General features: G+C 40.3%; 1 protein-coding gene across 1 annotated transcript in view; it reads left to right on the forward strand.

Annotated features, from left to right (window-relative positions):
• rptor (regulatory associated protein of MTOR, complex 1) overlaps positions 1 to 18,554 on the forward strand; it is a 396,655-nt gene that overhangs the window by 318,922 nt on the left and 59,179 nt on the right. Inside the window, exons 24-26 of the mRNA XM_043715229.1 lie at positions 9,023 to 9,128; positions 12,366 to 12,480; positions 12,578 to 12,702. Of these exons, the coding sequence (XP_043571164.1) occupies positions 9,023 to 9,128; positions 12,366 to 12,480; positions 12,578 to 12,702 (346 nt within the window). The remainder of the gene's footprint in view (positions 1 to 9,022; positions 9,129 to 12,365; positions 12,481 to 12,577; positions 12,703 to 18,554) is intronic.

The raw sequence follows: 18,554 nt of genomic DNA on the forward strand, positions 1-18,554 counted from the left end.
AACGGTCATCCTTGGCTCATCTGGCCTATATTCGATTCCATCGTCACAGCAGTGTGGTTGACTCACACCTGCCTCTGAAATGGACTAGCAAACTATTCGGTTGTATCAATCGCTAGAAAATCCTCAAGGAATGAATCTAGACAGACCACCTGGCATCAATCTAAGCACCAGAATTAACAATGAGAAACTCAACCCTACAAAGTAACGACAATTTGAGGCTTGTGTCAAAATTTGAAGAGCTGTCTCTCAGACTGGTCAAGCAACAGCCTAACATAGTCATAGCCATAGAATTAGATCTTCCACTTGATGATTGAAACAAAATTACCACCATTGCTGGGTATGTCCTTGCCCAATAATGGCAGACCCAGTGGAGGTAGTGGCACAGAGACACACAGTCAAGCAGGAGTTACCGTGGAATTTCTCTGGACCTTGAAGTCTCATGGCATCACATCAAATATGGGCAAGGCAGCTGCCCTCAGGTAGTGATCAGTCATCCTCCATGCTGAACACCACTTGGAGAAGCACTAAGGGTAGCAAAGGTGCAGAATACACTCCTGGTGGGGACATCAGTGTTGATCACCAATGTGGCACTATCATTGTGTGCTAAATGGGGCAGACTAGAAAAAGCAACTCAAGTCTGACCACCCATAATGTACTGTGGGCCATCAGCCGAATTGAGATCCAGTGCAATCTGTAAACTCGTGCCAGGCATATCCCCATTCACATCAACCCTAAAGACTGCAGGTAGGCATGTCAGGAGCAACACCAGACATATCAAAAATGAAGGTCAACCTCGTGAAACTACAAAACAGGACTATTTGCATGCTGATTTAGCATGAGCAGCAAATGATAAAGCTAAGCAATTCTACGACCAATAGATCAGAACCAAGCTCTGTAGTCCAGTCACATCCAGTGATGTGGTTGTGGACAGTTAAGCAACTAATTGGAGGAGGAGGAGGAGGAGGAGGAGAAGATCCCATAATGATCCAACACATCAATACAAAAGGTGAAGCTGAAGCATTTGCAGCACCCTTCAGCCAGAAAATTGATGACCAATGTCAGCCTCCTCCAGAGATCCCCATATCACAGATCCCAGTTCTGGCAATTCCATTCACTCCATATGGTATTGAGAAATGGCTGGAGGGACTGGATACTGCAAAGGCTATGGACCTTAATAAATACTCCCTCTGGTTCTTTTTCTCCTGGTGTGCCGACCTCTGAAATCCATGCACAGCAGCAATCTCTGAAGTCAGAAGTTGATGTGGCGGCACACTAAATGGCATGCATGAACAGCAAAGAGGCTGCACTGCACAGTTTAGAGGAACACTAACACAGATAACGTTCTGGCAATAGTGCTGAAGACAGGTGCTCCAAACATAGCTGCAGCTCTTGCCAAGCTGTTCCAGTACTGCCACAACATTGGCATCTACCCAACAATATGGAAAATTGCCCTGGTATTTCCAGTCTACAAACTTCAAGATGAATCCAACCCCGCCTATTAGTCCAAAAGACCAGGAGATAAAGCCATTGAATTAGTTCTGCCATTGAATTTATGGCTGATATGTTTCTCAAAGGCCTTCGCCCCGTAACCCTTGATCCCCTTTCTAGTAAAGAACCTAACTATCTCTGTCTTAAAGACACTGAAAGACTTGGCCTCTTCAGGCACTGTGGCAATGAGTTCCATAGATTCACCACCCTCTGACTGGAAATTCCTCCTCATCTTAGTTCTATCAGGTCCTCCCTTCACTCTGAGACTTGGGTCCTAGTCTCTCCTAATAGTGATAACATATTCTCCATGTCCACTTGATTCAGGCCTCTCAATATTCTGTAAGTTTCAATGAAATCCTCCCTCATCCTCCTAAATTCTATTAAGTAGACCTAGAGCCCTCAACCACTCTTCATATCTTTTCATCCCTGGGATCATTTTAATGAACCTCCACTGGACACCTTCCAGCGCATCCTTCCTTAGAAGTAGGGTTCAAAACTACTCTCAATATTCCAAATGCGATCTGACCAGAGCAGCACATCCCTGTTATATTCTATCCCCTCGAAATGAATACTCACATTGCATCTGCTTTCTGAACTGTGTGTTAACCTGAAGAGAATCCTGAACAAGAAATCCAAAGTCCCTTTGTGCTTCAGATTTCCCAAGCCTTTCCTCATTTTTAGAATAGTGCATGCCTCTATTCTTCCTACAAAGGTGTACAACCTCTCACCTTCCCAAGTTGTATTCCACTTGGTCTGTTGCAGTCCACTTTTAATCATTGCAGGTGTGGTAAGGGATTGCTAACTGTGCTATCAAGCTACACATACTTTGGAATAACTTGACCACAGATACTCACCCATCATTTTGGGTTCCACCAGAGTCACTTCGCTTGGATCAAATGTGGGCAGAAAAATCTGAATTCCAGTGGTGAGGTGAGAGTGATTGCCATTCACATCAAGGCCACGTTTGATAGAGTGTGGCATCAAAGAACCCTGACAAACCTGGAGTCAGTGAAAATCTGGTCGAATACTCTTCACTGGTTAGAGTTGTACTTAAGATGATTGAGGTAGGTGGAGGTCAAGCATCTCCACTCCAGGAAGTAGAACATAGAACAGCACAGGGACAGATCCTTCAGCCTACTATGTCTGTGCCGACCATGATGCTGTTGTAAACTAATCCCATCTACCTGCACAATGTTCTGTATCCCTCTATTCTCAGCCAATTCATGTCTGTCTGAATGCCTCTTAAACTTTGCTATCATATCTGCTTTTCCCACATGCCCAAGCCACAAGCTCAAAGTCTCTACGACTATCTCTGTAGGAGTTCCTCAGGTTAGTATTTTCAGCCCAACCATCTTCAGCAGCTTCAACAATAACCTCCATTCCATTATTAGATTCACTTTTTATTTTTGTATCATGGTATGTGGGTGCAATGGGATGGACATTAGATGTTGCCTGAGCCCTAGTTGCTCTTGAGAAGGTGGAGGTGAGTTGCTTTCTTAAGCTGCTGCAGTTCATTGGATTTGAGTAGACCTGCAATGTTATTAGGGAGGAAGATCCAATACTTTGCTCCTTCACTTTGATTGAGTCAGTGATATATTTCCAAGTCAGGATGCTGAGTGGCTAGAAAGGGAACTTGCAGATGATAGTGTTTCTAAATGGTTAGTGATAGTCAGTTTGGAGAGTATCTTGGAAAGCTGTAAGGAGTGTTAGTAAATTTCTACTGTGTCTTTAGATGGTAGACACTGTTGCTAATGAGCATTGATCCTGGAGGAACTGAATGTTTGTGGGTCATGTTAATCAAGCAAGCTACTTTGTCAAGACATTGACTCCCTCTCTTTCGTCAACTTGAAGGAGACATTAGCGTAGTGGTAATGTCAGTGGACCAGTAATCCAGTGGCCCAGGCTAATACTGTAGAATCATGAGTTCAAATTATTAATGCAATTAATTAATATGTTTGAAGTAAATTCCTAGCCTGGTTAATAATGATCATGGAACTATTAAGAAACCCGTCTGGTTTGCTCATGTTGTTTGGGAATCTGCCATCCATACCTAGTCTGGCCTATGTGTGACTGCAAATGCGGAGCAGCATGAATGACTCTTGCCTGCCTCTGAAATGGTGTAGCAAACCATATAGGTGGCATCAAACCTCTTGTGTTATTGGAGCCTACGCTGACCCAGGCAAATGGAGAGTATTCCATCGCACTCTTAATTTGTGCAGACAGGCTTCAGGCAGTCAGAAGAAGAGCTACTTGCTGCAGAATTCCTAGCCTTTAACTTTCTTTTGTAGCCATAGTAATTATAGGTTTGAAAAATTATTGTTAGCACATATGATCATTCGTTTTCAAACGAGCTTCTGTTCCCTGTTATGACGTGTTGAACCTAGTTTAATTATATAAAACGCTCATTAGGAAGTATAAAATAAAACTGAAGGTGCTGTTTAGAATGTGTCATTAAGAAAGCATATGACAAAGTCCCTTCTCATTCAGCGATGTAGCTTATGTCCTATTAGCGTGCCATGTTCTTTTGACATCTCCACAGATTATTGGAAAGGAAGCATATCATTGAGCTAATTCCTTTCTTTACCTGTCACCTATTCCTGGACTTCAAGCAAAGACAAATAATTTAGTAACTGAGCTGATTGACTGACTTCCAGAATGTTTGACGGCATTTGTTGCCTGTGCTGTCATCTCTGTTGCAGTTAGTGAATTTCACAGGCAGAGGTTCAAAGCTGACACAGTACTTTGCTGAGCTGTTAAACTCAAACTCATTGCCCTCATCAGCTGAGGCATTAATGAATCTTTCACAGTAGCTTTTATTAAGGAACAGGAAATGTGTTAATGTCTAGATATTGACGCCCTCTCTTTCGTCAACTTGAGAGAGACATTAGCATAGTGGTAATGTCAGTGGACCAGTAATCCAGAGGCCCAGGCTAATACTTTAGAATCAGGAGTTCAAATTGTTAATGCAATTGATTAATATGTCTGAAGTAAGTTCCGAGCCTTGTTAATAATGATCATGGAACTATTAAGAAACCCATCTGGTTTGCTCATGTTGTTTGGAAATCTGCCATCCGTACCCAGTCTGGCCTATGTGTGACTGCAAATGCGGAGCAGCATGAATGAATCTCTTTCCTGCCTCTGAAATGATGTAGCAAACCATAGAGTTGTATTAAAAGTAAAAAAGATAAAGTTGCCGTAATCCTACCGGGCCATTGGGCTGCTCTATCACAAGAGAGAGACAATTGGTTTTGGCTTAAGCCAACGGTCACCACCCCTCAGTCAAGGGGAGAGGTTGAGAGGAACAATCCTTCATGGTAACCTCAGCCAGTGCAGGAATTGAACCCACTCCTTTGGGAAAAATCGTACTGTAAGTGCAGCATGTAAGATGCAGTGGTTGAAGAAGGCAGTTAATGGGTAATACGTGTTGTCCATACCAGTGACGTTGCATCCTAAAAAACAGAAGTTGCTGATGGGCTCATAGCTTTAGAGATGTGGTGCTATGCAATGCTGGTATCATTTGGAAAACTTTTTATTCGTTGAATACACAATTAGCTATCTTTGTATCTCAGGATCAGTGTTCATGGAATTTGACTGCTTTCTTAACTTTCCAAATTATCTTTAATGGTAAAAACACTCAAAACCTGCAAGTCAATCTTGTGAATCCGTTCCTTGTCTCAGTACACAGTGTGGTGAAATATGATTTACTTACTAATATGATATTACTAAAATATACTTGAATTTTGCAGTGAGATTGGGTGTTCAACTTTTGCATAAGATGTTTAACTAAGCTCCAATTGGCCCCTCAGGAAGTCATTAGCAATTCAGTGATGATATTTTGAAGATTAGTAGGGGTGCCTCTAATGTCTGAATCAATAATTTTCCCTTAATCAGTATCATAAAAGTAAGTTATCTGGTCATTTATCTCATTGCTGTTTATCAAGTTTGCTATGTGCAAATTATTACAGTTTTATATAAGTATTGCTACATTTCAAAATATCTCACTGGATGTCTCCAAATATTTTTTAGTCAACAATCATGAAAAGTGCCAAGAAAGAATAACTTAGGTTTATATAGCATCTATTCATCTTTTTATATCTGATGCAACCCCTCATTATTGTGTAGCATAAGATCTCTTTCAATCAGAAAATGAACTTCTGAACATTTTAGAAACAAGCGGTGGAAGACATGCCTTCTTGTTGAACCTGACAGATCAGAGTACATAACCTACTGTTCTCATGCATGTCTCCAAATTTAGAAACCGTGTATTTGCACACCTTCTGCATGATATTTCGCTGATTTTTGTTACTTTTTCAATATCTGATCCCATGAGTGCCAGCAGTCTACAAAGGATCCCACTAAGATGTGGTCCTTGCATTAATTTTTCTGTGTTGGTTATTTACTAATCCTTTCAGATTTTCACTTTTGAAACATTTTCAACAATTGTTTTAAAGCAATCAAAACTTGTCTTTGTTTTTGAGTGTTTTGGCATTTTTAATTTAAATGTGTTTTTATCCATTTGATCTGGTAAAATTAACGCAGTTACCTTTTAATGTTTAATTCCATTTTGTATGGAACTCTGTTAGTAGCTCAGTACTAATTGCATTCAGCGAGGCAGTATATTTTATTTGCTACATTCATGCAAGTGGTGGTCTGTGCTATGCTTTAATTAGTTATTAATAGGGCAGTCAATTAATCACAGTTGGCTTCTGCGATTGATGCATAAATTTTTTTGATGTTAATCGTCAAGGTTATATAGTGTCTTATGGAATGATCAGTCTTTATTGCAGCTACCAATTTCTCTGGAATTGATGGAGTAGTTGTAGACAGGCAGAAAAAAGGACTGACATCTCTGGTTTCCCTGCCCAGTTTTGGCTTAAATGCAAATGGGGTAGTTGGCAAAGATCTCTGCTGGGAATAAAAGAGAATCATAACTTTTAATAGTGGGGGTGTAGCAATAGACCTCATTAGTCTCCTGTTTCCTTCACCACCAAGTTTTATACTGCCAACTTGTAGGTAGTATGGAGGAAAATCCAAGATAATGTTTAGGCTTACAAGTGAAGACCCACCAACTTGGACAAGTACTGATAACCTGTGAAGCAATGATGAGCTTTTCAGGAGAGAGAAAAGAACTGTAAAAATTCAAAATAATTATTAACCACGTAAGGTACATCTTAGAAAATTGGAGTCAATGGCAGTGGAGTTCTACCTGGCATGAAGGAAGATGTGGTCATTGTTGAAGGCCAATCATTTCAATCTCAGAGCATCTCTACAAGAGTTCCTCAGAGTACCGTCCTTGGCCATAATGCCTTCAGCTGGTACATTAATGACTTTCCCTCCATGGTAAGTTTGAAGTGGGAATGTCTGCTGATGATTGCATTTGTTTTAGATGCCATTCAAAACTACTCAGATACTGAAGCAGACCATGCAGCAAAATCTGAACAACGGACTTCAGTTGATAATTAACATTTGGTCCAAATAAGTTGCCAGACAGTGACCAGCTAAACAAGAGAGAATGTACTGCCTTGAGATTCAGTGCCATTCCTCCCCACCCCCAATCAATGCCTGCAGGTTAACGTTGGCCACAAATTGAATTGGACCAGTCAAATAAATACTGTGCTTACAAGCAGAGGTCAGATGCCAGGAATTCTGTGGTGTACAATTTACTTCCTGTCTCCCCAAAGCCTGTTCACCATCTACAAGGCACAAGTCAGGAGTGTGACAAAATGTTCCATGCTTGCCTGGATGGGCGCAGCTCCCACAACACTCAAGAACCTGACACCATTCAGGAGAAAACAGTCTGTTTGGTCAGAAACCCAGCCATCACCTTCAAGCATTCACTCCCTCAACCATTAATGCACTGTAGTAGCAATGCATACCATCTACAAGATGCACTGCAGTAACTCCACCAGGGCCCTTCACACCTGTCAAGCCTCTGAACACTTACCACCTTGAATAACCAGCTCAGCAGATACATGCAAGCTTCCCTCCTGGTTTGGGGACCAATAGTGCAGTTCTTTCATTGTGGCTGGATCAAAATCCTGCAGTCCTTTCTTGACACCACTGTGGTATCCCTGTGCCCCAGAGTACAGCAACCTTTCAGTAAGGCAACTCAATGCAACCTTTTCCATGGCAATTAGGGATGAGTTGAAATAGCCAGTCTCATCCACATGAACGATTAGTTTCAACCTTTAGTTCTTCTGTCCATTTGAGGCCAGACAGCAAACGTACTCGCCCCATTTGTCCCCTTCAAATATTACTTATAAATATTTGACCTCATCTTCTTCTGACGATGCCTTTTGAATGAGGAGCTGTTAGTCTGTAGCAGTCAACTGTAATTAATGCATTAATTTACTTAATTTCTTTTTCTCCGCTAACTTCATTTGCAGAAGTTAGAAGCACCTGCACCTTTGGGTATACCTCAGGTCCTCACCAGGCACTTAAGTTTCTAGATAAGGCTTCACAATTCTGTCATTATAGTTAGTAACTGTGCAAACAATATCCTCCTTCTGAACATGTGCACATTATATTTAGCATGCATGCATTTAGTAAGTCAGCAACAATGGCTTTTGCTTTAAATGCTTAAGGCATTTTGAGGCTGAAGATACTGAGGCTCTCAGAGACACTATGTAAATGCAAAGTTAAAAATCACACACCAGGTTATAGTCCAACAGGTTTAATTGGAAGCACTAGCTTTCGGAGCGTCACTCCTTCATCAGGTGGTAGCGACGCTCCAAAAGCTAGTGGTCTTCCAATTAAACCTGTTGGACTGTAACCTGGTGTTGTGTGATTTTTAACTTTGTACACCCCAGTCCAACACTGGCATCTCCAAATCACATATAAATACACGCTACTTTCTTAGCCATATGTTTGCAGTTTGTGGGATGACTGTAAAGTGAAAAGGTAGCAATATCTTTAATGTTAACCTTTAAACCTGGGGCCTGTGCATTAACCAGGAGTTCTAACAAAAAAAATCGAAAGAACTGCAGATGCTGTAAATCAGAAACAGAAACAGAAATTGCTGGAAAAGCTCAGCAGGTCTGACAGCATCAGCAAAGAGAAATCAAAGTTAACATTTTGTGTCGGGTGACCCTTCCTCAACTTCCTCAATTCTGAGAAAGGGTCACCAGCACAGAAACATTAACTTTGATTTCTCTTTGCTGATGCTGTCAGACCTGCTGAGCCTTTCCAGCAATTTCTGTTCTTGTCTGAGTTCTAACCAACCTATTGCTCCATTCAGCAACATAATAACTGGTATTCATTGCTACAATTAAAAGCTCAGTTAAGTTTGATTTTAAAAGCTTGCTTTTAACTAAATTGCCTGGCAGTCCTTTTTGCATCATTCTGTGTCATAGCACAGCAAAAGGTCCTTCGGCCCATTGAGTTTTCACCTGTCAAAATCAAGCACTTAACTATTGTAATGCGCTATAATTTGGCTAGCTGTGGCTGAAGCTGCAAATGCAAATTCTTTGGGGGAAAATATCCTTTGATCTGTTGAATGTGGGTTTTTTGCTAATTGTGCCATGATACTGCACAGATTCCAGAGGAGCACGATGTTGAAAGCCTGGTTCGGAAGGAGCGCGAGTGGAGATTCTTGCGTAATGGGCGCGTTAGAAAACGAGCTGGTTGGATCATAGAGAAAGGTGAGCTATATTCTAGGTACAATTAATATGAAAATAATTTTTAATCAAAGTAATTACAGTAGGAGAATGTTATTATTTAGCTTTGCAATATTGGAAGGTACCAATACAGAAGTGAAATACTCCAGATGCCGAAAATCTGAAATAAATGTATGAAAATACTTGGAACCCTCATTAAGTCAGGCAGGAGCTGTAGCAAGGAACAGAGTTAATGTTTCAGGTCGACACACATCTGATACAGAGATTGAAGAAAATTAATCACTTGTCTTAGAACAAAAGAAACATCTCATTCTCAGAATTGCTGCTTTGGAGATGCTGAGAAATTTATGGAGTATTGTTAAAGATTGAGTGTTGTGAGCATTATCCTTTTGGATTGCATGGGTGCAGCACATTGAGGAAACTCCATGGAGAGGATTACATACATGTTCCAGAGCCCACTTGAATTTCCATCCAATCATTCAAGAGATTATTTGCAGGTCGGTGGTAGGGAAATTATTGGAAAAGATTCTCAGACAAGGTCTATATGCATTTAGAAGCAAATGGACGTATTAGCGATAGACGCATGGTTTTGTGCGGAGAAGGTCATGTCTCACAAACTTGATCGAGTTTTTTGAGGAGGTGATGAAGATGAAGAAAAAGCAGTTGACGGTGTCCACATGGATTTCAGTCAAGTCTTTGACAAGGTCCCTGTCAAGGCAGTCTGGTACAAAAGATGAAGTCATGTGGTATCAGGGGTGAGCTGGCAAGCTGGATACAGAACGAGCTTAGACATAGAAGACAGATGGTAACAGTGGAAGGTTGCATTTCAGAATGGAGGGTTGTGACTCATGGTGTTCCACAGGGATCAGTGCTGGGACTTCTGCTGTTCATGTTCTACATAAATGATTTGGAGGAAAACATGGCTGGTTTAATTACTAAGTTTGTGGACAATACAAAGGTTGGTGGACTTGCAGATAGAGAGGAGATTGGCAGAGGAAACAGCAAGATATAGATCAACTAAAAGCATGGGCAGGAAAATGGCAGATGGAGTTTAATCCAAACAAATGTGAGGTGATGCATTTTGGAAGGTCAAGTATGGGTGGACATTATACAATGAATGGCAGAACCATTTAAGAGTATTGAAATACAGAGGGATCTGGGTGTGCAAGTTCACAGATCAGTGAAGGTGGCAACGCAGGTAGATATAGTAGTTAAAAAAAGGCCTATGGTATGCTTGCCTTCATTAGAAAGGGCATTGAGTATAAGGATAGGCAAGTTATGCTGCAGCTTTATAGAACTTTAATGAGGCCATACTTGGAATGTTGTGTATAGTCCTGGTCACCACACTACCAGAAGGATGTGGATGCTTTGGAGAGGGTCTGGAAAACGATCACCAGGATGCCATCTGGTCTGGGGGATTTTAGCAATGAAGAAAGGTTAGATAGACTGGGTTTGTTTTCAGTGGAACGCAGGAGGTTGAGGGGTGACCTGATCGAAGTTTATAAAATTGTGAATGGCGTGGATAGGGTGGAAAGTATGAAGCATTTTCCCAGAGTGAGTCAGTTACTGGGGGGGCAGGTTCAAGGTGGGGGGATGTTTGAAAAAGATGTGCAAAGCATGTTTTTTCACACAAAGGGTGTTGAGTGCTTGGAACATGCTGCCAATGGAGGTGGCGGAAGTAGACCCAATAGCAGCATTCAAGAAGCTTCAAGACAAATACATGAATAGGAAGGGAATAGAGGGATAGGGATCCTGTAAGTGAAGATGGTTTTAGTATGGAAAGACAAAATGTGTCAGTGCAGGCATGGAGGGCTGAAATGGTCTGTTCCTGTGCTGTATTGTTCTTTGTGTGCAATCCTCTGAACTCAGTTTTCCCATTTTCAGTCTGAAGCACGCCACCCAGGAACACAGCAGGAAAAGCTGTCAGTATTCGAATGCCCATTTACTAAACGGGTGCATGCTTCCAGTAATCCTTCCACGAGCTCTACTGGTGCTGTCATTTTTCTGTTTAGTGTGAGCGCTCACCCATACTCTAACTAGCTATTCAGCCATTGGCCTTTTCTATTTTTGGCACCTCCAGTTTTGATATATAATTCACGTCCTCCCCATGCCTTTCACGGCCTTCTGCAGGAAATCTATTCAGGATGGTTTTACAGTACGAACTATTCTGAGCATGAAAGCTGTTTTGTATCTATAGTAAAATCACTACGTCAGAATGCAGGGGGGAACTGCCCACAGATTATGGTAAGCAGAGCTTTGAGGGAGCTGAAGAAGTCCCTCTGTAAACCCATTTATCTGCAACTGCTATATGTCAAAAACAAAACCGAGGATAGTGTTGCAGCAAATTTGTGAAAAGTGCCTTTACTTTTCAAATTGCTCACACGTTACAATGACACCAGACCCTGTACAGTAACACTCTTTTGAGGAACATTGGATGTTTGTTCTGGAAACTACCTCTTCTGAATGTGCTGTCTTTGAAATGGTGTATCATGTCATCAAGCATATTTTCACGTGGCAGTGTGAAATCCTGGAACAGCAACTCCACACCCTCTGCAGCTTTAGCTAGAGAGGTGGGTGGGAGGGGTTTTTATTATACTGTTCTGGGTCATTGGGCTGAAGATCTCCTATTGATACATTTTGTCCATTTTTCTGATCCATGCCCCGAAAATGCCAAAGATAATCCTGGACATTTTGTGAGCCACATACTGAGTGGTTTGGACCTGAAGATTCACAAAGCACCATGGACTCTTGACTATTTCTAACAAATGAATTGGCAGCTTTTCAGTACCGTCCATGTTGGTGTAGACCATGACAGTGACACGTTCTTTGCGTTGCTCTCCGCTGTTACTTTTTGCATCTTAAAGGAATGATCTGGCAATAGACAGTAAACAGGTTCATCAGGTATATTAAAAATGTCTCTTGGTGCAAATTGTTCAGAATATGAATGAGACTTTTTATTAGCATTGCTACAGGCTTCTCTGTGATTTTGTGCTGTAAAATAACCTAATCCAATTCGAACGGTTGCTGTGGTCGTATAACAAGATTGCGCAAGTTTGGCTAATCCAGAGTTGCCAATCCAGAATTTTGGTTTATCGCTGGAATCTTTCTTTCAGATTTCCTATTTTTCCAGTGAGAATGGATGACACCTTCATTATAACCAGAGTTTTGAATGAGCTCAATTTAATTCTGTGATTCCACTGTACTTTCCCGAAAAGGCTGTGATTTATTTTGTGATTTTTAGCTAATTTTCTCCTTAATTAGGTATCACAAGATTAGATGACCAGATCTTTATAAACAGAAACCCAGGTGTCCCTTCGGTGGTGAAGTTTCATCCTTTTACTCCTTGTATAGCAGTGGCTGACAAAGACAGTATTTGGTAAGAGCAGCTTTGGCTATCGTAAATTATTTCAACATCAAAGTTATTCTAACTAATTCAGTGGCTTTTTGATTCATATTTTGTTTTCTCATTAAAGTTTTTGGGATTGGGAGAAAGGAGAAAAGCTTGACTACTTCCACAACGGGAATCCCCGGTACACCCGGATAACTGCAATGGAATATCTGAATGGACAGGATTTCTCTCTGCTCCTCTCTGCCACAGGTGAAGTAACTCTAACAATGTAAAATCTGAACTTCATAGCCTACCATCATAATCATTGATGTGTCAGTGCATAGTTGAGCATTTGGGGCTGACTGCGTGGATAGCTCTGATTCAGAAATCTAAGTATAGGGCATGATGTTTTTAGATAACTGCACATTTTTACTCTTAGGTTTTAACCATAACTCAAGATTCAACTTGTCACTCTGCCCTTCTGAAACCAGGTTTTTTTGCATCGTTTGATAATAGCAGGCAAAATCACGGCTGATAATGTGACCATATTTACTAGAAATCGTATTTCAACGTTTTCTCGTTCACAATGTCACCACAGAATTTTTTTTTACTTTATCCTTTTTTTCCAGCATTTCTCATGGCCATGTGTTTCTCTGTGGTATATAATTAACAGAAATGGTCACATTTTGTTCATCCTTTCTTCCATCTAAACCATCATGCACAAAAGCATATTTTATTGAAGTAAAATAAATTTCCTTTAGGGTCACCAGAAAATTACTGGAACTTTCTGAATCTAACATTGTTGTTTTGAAATCCAAGGATTTGATATTAAAAGTTCTGAGCTGTGAAAATTACGTGTATCTGCATTCTTGTGCAGAGAATTGAAGCAATATTGTGACATTATTTTTGTGGTTTATTTTCAGCATGAAACTTCTAAAACTTATGAAAATAGTAATTGATATTTAACGTTTTTTGGAAATAATTTTTTTTTGTTTTCTTTAATTCATGGGATGTAGGCATAAAACCAGGTGGGCCAGCATTTATTGTTTATTCCCAATTATTCTTGTGGAGGTGATGAGCTGCCTTCTTGAACCACGTTAGTCCATTTGGTGTAAGGACATCGACAGGGTTGTTAGGGAGGGAGTTCTGGAATTCTGAGGCAGTAATAGTGAAAAAACAGCAATACAGTTCCAAGTAAGGACAGTGTGTGGCTTGAAGGGGAATTTGCGCAGGTGGCCGTGCTCCTATACATCTGCTACCCTTGACCTTGGAAGTGATGAAGTCCTCAGGTTTGAAAGATTCTATCAAAAGAGCCTTGATGAGTTGCTGCAGTGTGTTTTGTAGATGGTACTAACTACTGCCTCAGTGTGTCATGGGGGATGGAGTTCAGTGCTTAAAGTGGTAGATGTGACGTCAACCAAGTGAGCTGCTTTGTCATGATGGTACCAGGCTTCTTCAGTGTTGGAGTTGCACTCATCATGCAATTGGGAAGTATTCCATCATACTTCTGACTTGTGTCTTGTAGATGGTGGGCAGGATATGAATTGCTCACTACAGTTAGGGGAATGCCAGTGGTAGTTTAATGTAAATTGTGACTCTTTATGCTTTGCAACTGAAAGAGATAAAATGTGAACTAGGACCTTTCCCCTCCAGTGCACAGTACATTTATGCATATTGTATAACGTCATATACTAACATTATTAATTTCATTTGTCAGTACTTCTCAGACTGTTAAGCAAGCAAGACTTCATATTTAAAATTATAATTAGATTAATCATATTTTTCTGAAGTGTGTATTATTAATCAAGATGTGTTAACTCCATTCTAATAAGCTTCAGTGGAAGTAAAAACCTTTCCATGTTGAGTTATAAATTTAAATCTGACTATGTAAGAGACTCAGTGTTCTGTTCTGGGTTCAAAGTTATTCACTGACTGTTTTGTTTTATGTTGTGTTTTGAAATGATTATCACAGAAAATAGCAATGTTCCTCTCAGTGTATCTGAAGAAATTTAAGTTTCTTTACTGGAAATCTTCAACAAAGACATAGTCTCCTTTGAGGCAAAGAGATTTCAGCCAACACTACAATGATTGCTGCCCAAACATACAAGTTCCTACAACATTAATTTCAAATCGCAAGATTTGTGAAGGTTTGTAGCTCAGGTTGAGGTTTAGAGTGTAGGTTTGCTCGCTGAGCTGTAGGTTTGATATCCAGACGGTTCATTACCTGGCTAGGTAACATCATCAGTGGCAACCTCCAAGTGAAGCGAAGCTGTTGTCTCCTGCTTCCTATTTATATCTTTCTCCTGGATGGGGTTCCTGGAGTTTGTGGTGATGTCATTTCCTGTTCATTCTCTGAGGGGTTGATAGATGGCATCTAGATCTATGTGCTTATAGTTGGAGTGTCAGGCCTCTAGGAATTCTCTGGCATGTCTTTGCTTAGCCTGTCCCAGGATAGATGTGTTGTCCCAGTCGAAATGGTGGATTTTTTCATCCGTGTGTAGGGCTATGAGGGAGAGGGGGTCGTGTCTTTTTGTGGCTAGCTGGTGCTCATGTATCCTGGTGGCTAACTTTCTTCCTGTTTGTCCTACGTAGTGTTTATCCTACGTAGCCCTACCAATCATCAAACCAAAAATCTGGGTTCGCTACGTAGATGACACCTTTGTCATCACAAAACGAAACAAGATAGAAGAGACATTTCACATCATAAACAACACCCTCACAGGCATAAGGTTCACCAAGGAGGAAGAAACTGACAACAGACTCGCATTCTGGACGTCACAGTCGAAAAAAAGGACAAGGGAGAATTACAAATCTGAGTATACAGAAAACCGACAAACACTGACCAAATACTCCACTACACCAGCAACTATCCCAACACACACAAACGAAGCTGTATCAGAACACTATTCCAACGAGCCACACACACTGCAGCACAGACGAACTTCGAAAAACCGAGGAGAACTACCTATATGACATATTCAAGAAGAACGGATACTCAAAAAACACAGTGCGCAGATTCCTCAAGAACAAACCACGACAAACAGACCAGACACAGCCAGAAACCCTAACCACCTTACCATATATCAAAGAAGTTTCAGAAATGACAGCCAGACTACTGAGACCCCTCGGAATCCTAGTAGCACACAAACCCATCAACACTATCAAACAAAATCTAACAAACTTAAAAGACCCAGTACAACCCATGGACAAAACCAACGTCATCTATAAAATTCCATGCAAGGACTGCCACAAACGCTACGTAGGGCAAACAGGAGGAAGGTTAGCCACCAGGATACATGAACACCAGCTAGCCACAAAAAGACACTACCCCCTCGCCCTCATAGCCCTACACACGGATGAAAAAAACCACCATTTCGACTGGGGCAACACATCTATCCTGGGACAGGCTAAGCAAAGACATGCCAGAGAATTCCTAGAGGCACTCCAACCACAAGCACATAGATCTGGATGCCATCTATCAACCCCTCAGAAATGAACAGGAAATGACATCACCACAAACCCCAGGAACCCCATCCAGGAGAAAGTTATAAATAGAAAGCAGGAGACAACAGCTTTGCTTCACTTGGAGGTCGCCACTGATGATGTTACCTAGCCAGGTAATGAAACGTCTGGATATCAAACCTACAGCTCAGTGAGCAAACCTACACCCATTAATTTCAAATCGAAACCCTTAAGCCTGTCCATTATCACCAAGGCACAAGTCACAAATTTGATTTGCCTGGATGAGTGCAACTCCAACAATACTCAAAAAGCTCAATGTCCAGGACAAAGCAGCTAATGCTTGATTGGTACCCCTTCGAATAGTCTCCCTCCACCACCCATATGTAATGGTAGTAGTTTAGGAAGGTAGGTCACCACCATCTTCTCAAGGGCATTGAAGAATACGCAGTTAACGCTGGCCTAGTCAGTAATGCCCACATCATCCCAGGAACAACTTTAGAAAATAAAGTCAGTTGTCAAGAAAGTAGGATTTTGGATGGTTAGGCACCATGGAGTTATAAAGAGAAGTAATAATAGTATGCAAAGTACTGATAAGCGTTTACTTTACTCTGACTAAAATAATGATATGGTGGCAAGTGAAATATCTCAAAGAAATGGAAAGTGCACAGTGCCAGCTTTCAAATGCATAAAAGAAAACAAAGAACTGCAGCTACTGGACATCAGAAACAAAAGCAGAAATTGCAGAAAAAATTCAGCAGGTCTGGCTGCATCATGGAGAGACAAAGACAGTGTTAACGTTTCAGATCCAGTGACCCTTCTTCAGAAAACTACAGTTTTAGCACTTCAGATGCACGTTGAGTGATACCACTTCTATCCCTTCAAAATTATAAAATATACTCCATATCTAATTGCCTACAAGCAAAATATTTATGTTTATCCATTTTAAGTACAATAATAATAATAATTCATCCAAATGTATTTAAAGTATTTTTCATGCTGCTGAATTTGATCCACAAATGAATGATTCTGGTTTGGTCTGTGATGAAATGAGACCTCATTTTTTTTTTTAGGGAGCAACTAATTCTGTAATGGTTTCTCATTTTCCCACTGCCTGTAGAATTACATTTAATCATTACATGATTAACTCCACACAAGTATTTATGCTTCCCAGTTGTTGTACAGAAGAATTACCGTAGCAAACTTGTATTCAAAAATGTGCTGTCCAGAATATTAATTGGCTGCAAGTAATAAGCAAGTGCAAAAAAAGCTAATGCTCAGGGTGGTAAATATTTTAACAAGGTAAATTAACTGGCCAACATTCAAACTGCTTCAGAACTGATTGCTTTGCCCAAAGTATACCCTCCAATACACTCAGCCTGTACCACCTGGAAGATCAAATTCTGCAGAGGCCATCTGCAAATTCCCCTACATGTCTCACACCATCCAGAACTGGAAATATATCATCATTCCTTCACTGCCACTGCAGCAAAATCCTTTCCTAATTTCACTGTGGGTCCACCTACACCCCAGTTTTGCAACACTTCAAGAAGGTACATCATTATCACCTTATCCAAAACAATTGAGGATAGGCAATAAATGCTGACCTCGCCACATCTCATTAATGAATAAAATAAACAATAAACAGAGTGCAGACAAATGTCATAGTATGTTCGACATCAAAGTAATTAGTATTTTGCAAACAGTCACTTCAATTATTGTAAAAATTAAGTCAGTGTGTATAAACCCCATAAATCAGGACTGTTAGTAACAAACGGCAAACAACGAAGAGGAATTACTAACCCTCAACTCTCTACAAACCAGATATAAGTAGTTCATGAGGAATAATATATATCAACTCTGATTTAATATATGACTTTAAGATATATTGCTTTTACAAAGCCAGCTTGTATTTATGTTTGTGTAAAACCTTGAATATGGTGGAATGCGTATTACAGCCTTTCATTCATAAATGAATTTTAGTAGCATCCTTAATCACATTGTAGATTCTTCTATCAGTAATGCGTCTGCTCCATTCATGCCATATTGACAGAAGCAAATTATATTTTCAGAGTGGTAATGTCTTGAGATAGGGTTTCACTGTTGAATTCAGAGATCCCACTCAGCCAGTTTCCTTCATGGTCACCAGTCACAATTTAACATGGTTTAAAATGAGAAAATTCACCATGAATAATGTTGATAAAATAAAATGTTCACTCTGTTTTTTTTTAAGTAATTAGTAAAAGATGCATTGGCAATGAAACTACTTTAGTAGTGCTATGATTATGTTAATTAGTTCATGATTCTGCATTTCATAACCTCATGAAAGTCATACAGTCAGTTCATTGGTTACGTGAAACATTTTAATATCTAATGACCATAAACAAAGAAACTTTGCAGTGCAGATTCTGAACACATTCGGATGTTTTTAAAGGTCTGTTCAATCTCTGCATGAAAGTCAGTTTTCCTCACAAATAACTTTGACATTCGGTACTAATTAAAATTATTACAAATTAGACAAACCGTGTGCAACTAAGGTAATCCAGGGGCAAGTGAAGCTACTTGTACTTCTTATTTTATTCTTTCATTGGAAGTGGCATCACTAGCAATTCTTTTCTTCATGCGTCAGAAGCTGAGGGGTGACCTTATTGAGGTTTATAAAA

This window comes from Chiloscyllium plagiosum, chromosome 24, assembly GCF_004010195.1.
Source record: "Chiloscyllium plagiosum isolate BGI_BamShark_2017 chromosome 24, ASM401019v2, whole genome shotgun sequence".
Lineage (NCBI taxonomy): Eukaryota > Metazoa > Chordata > Chondrichthyes > Orectolobiformes > Hemiscylliidae > Chiloscyllium > Chiloscyllium plagiosum.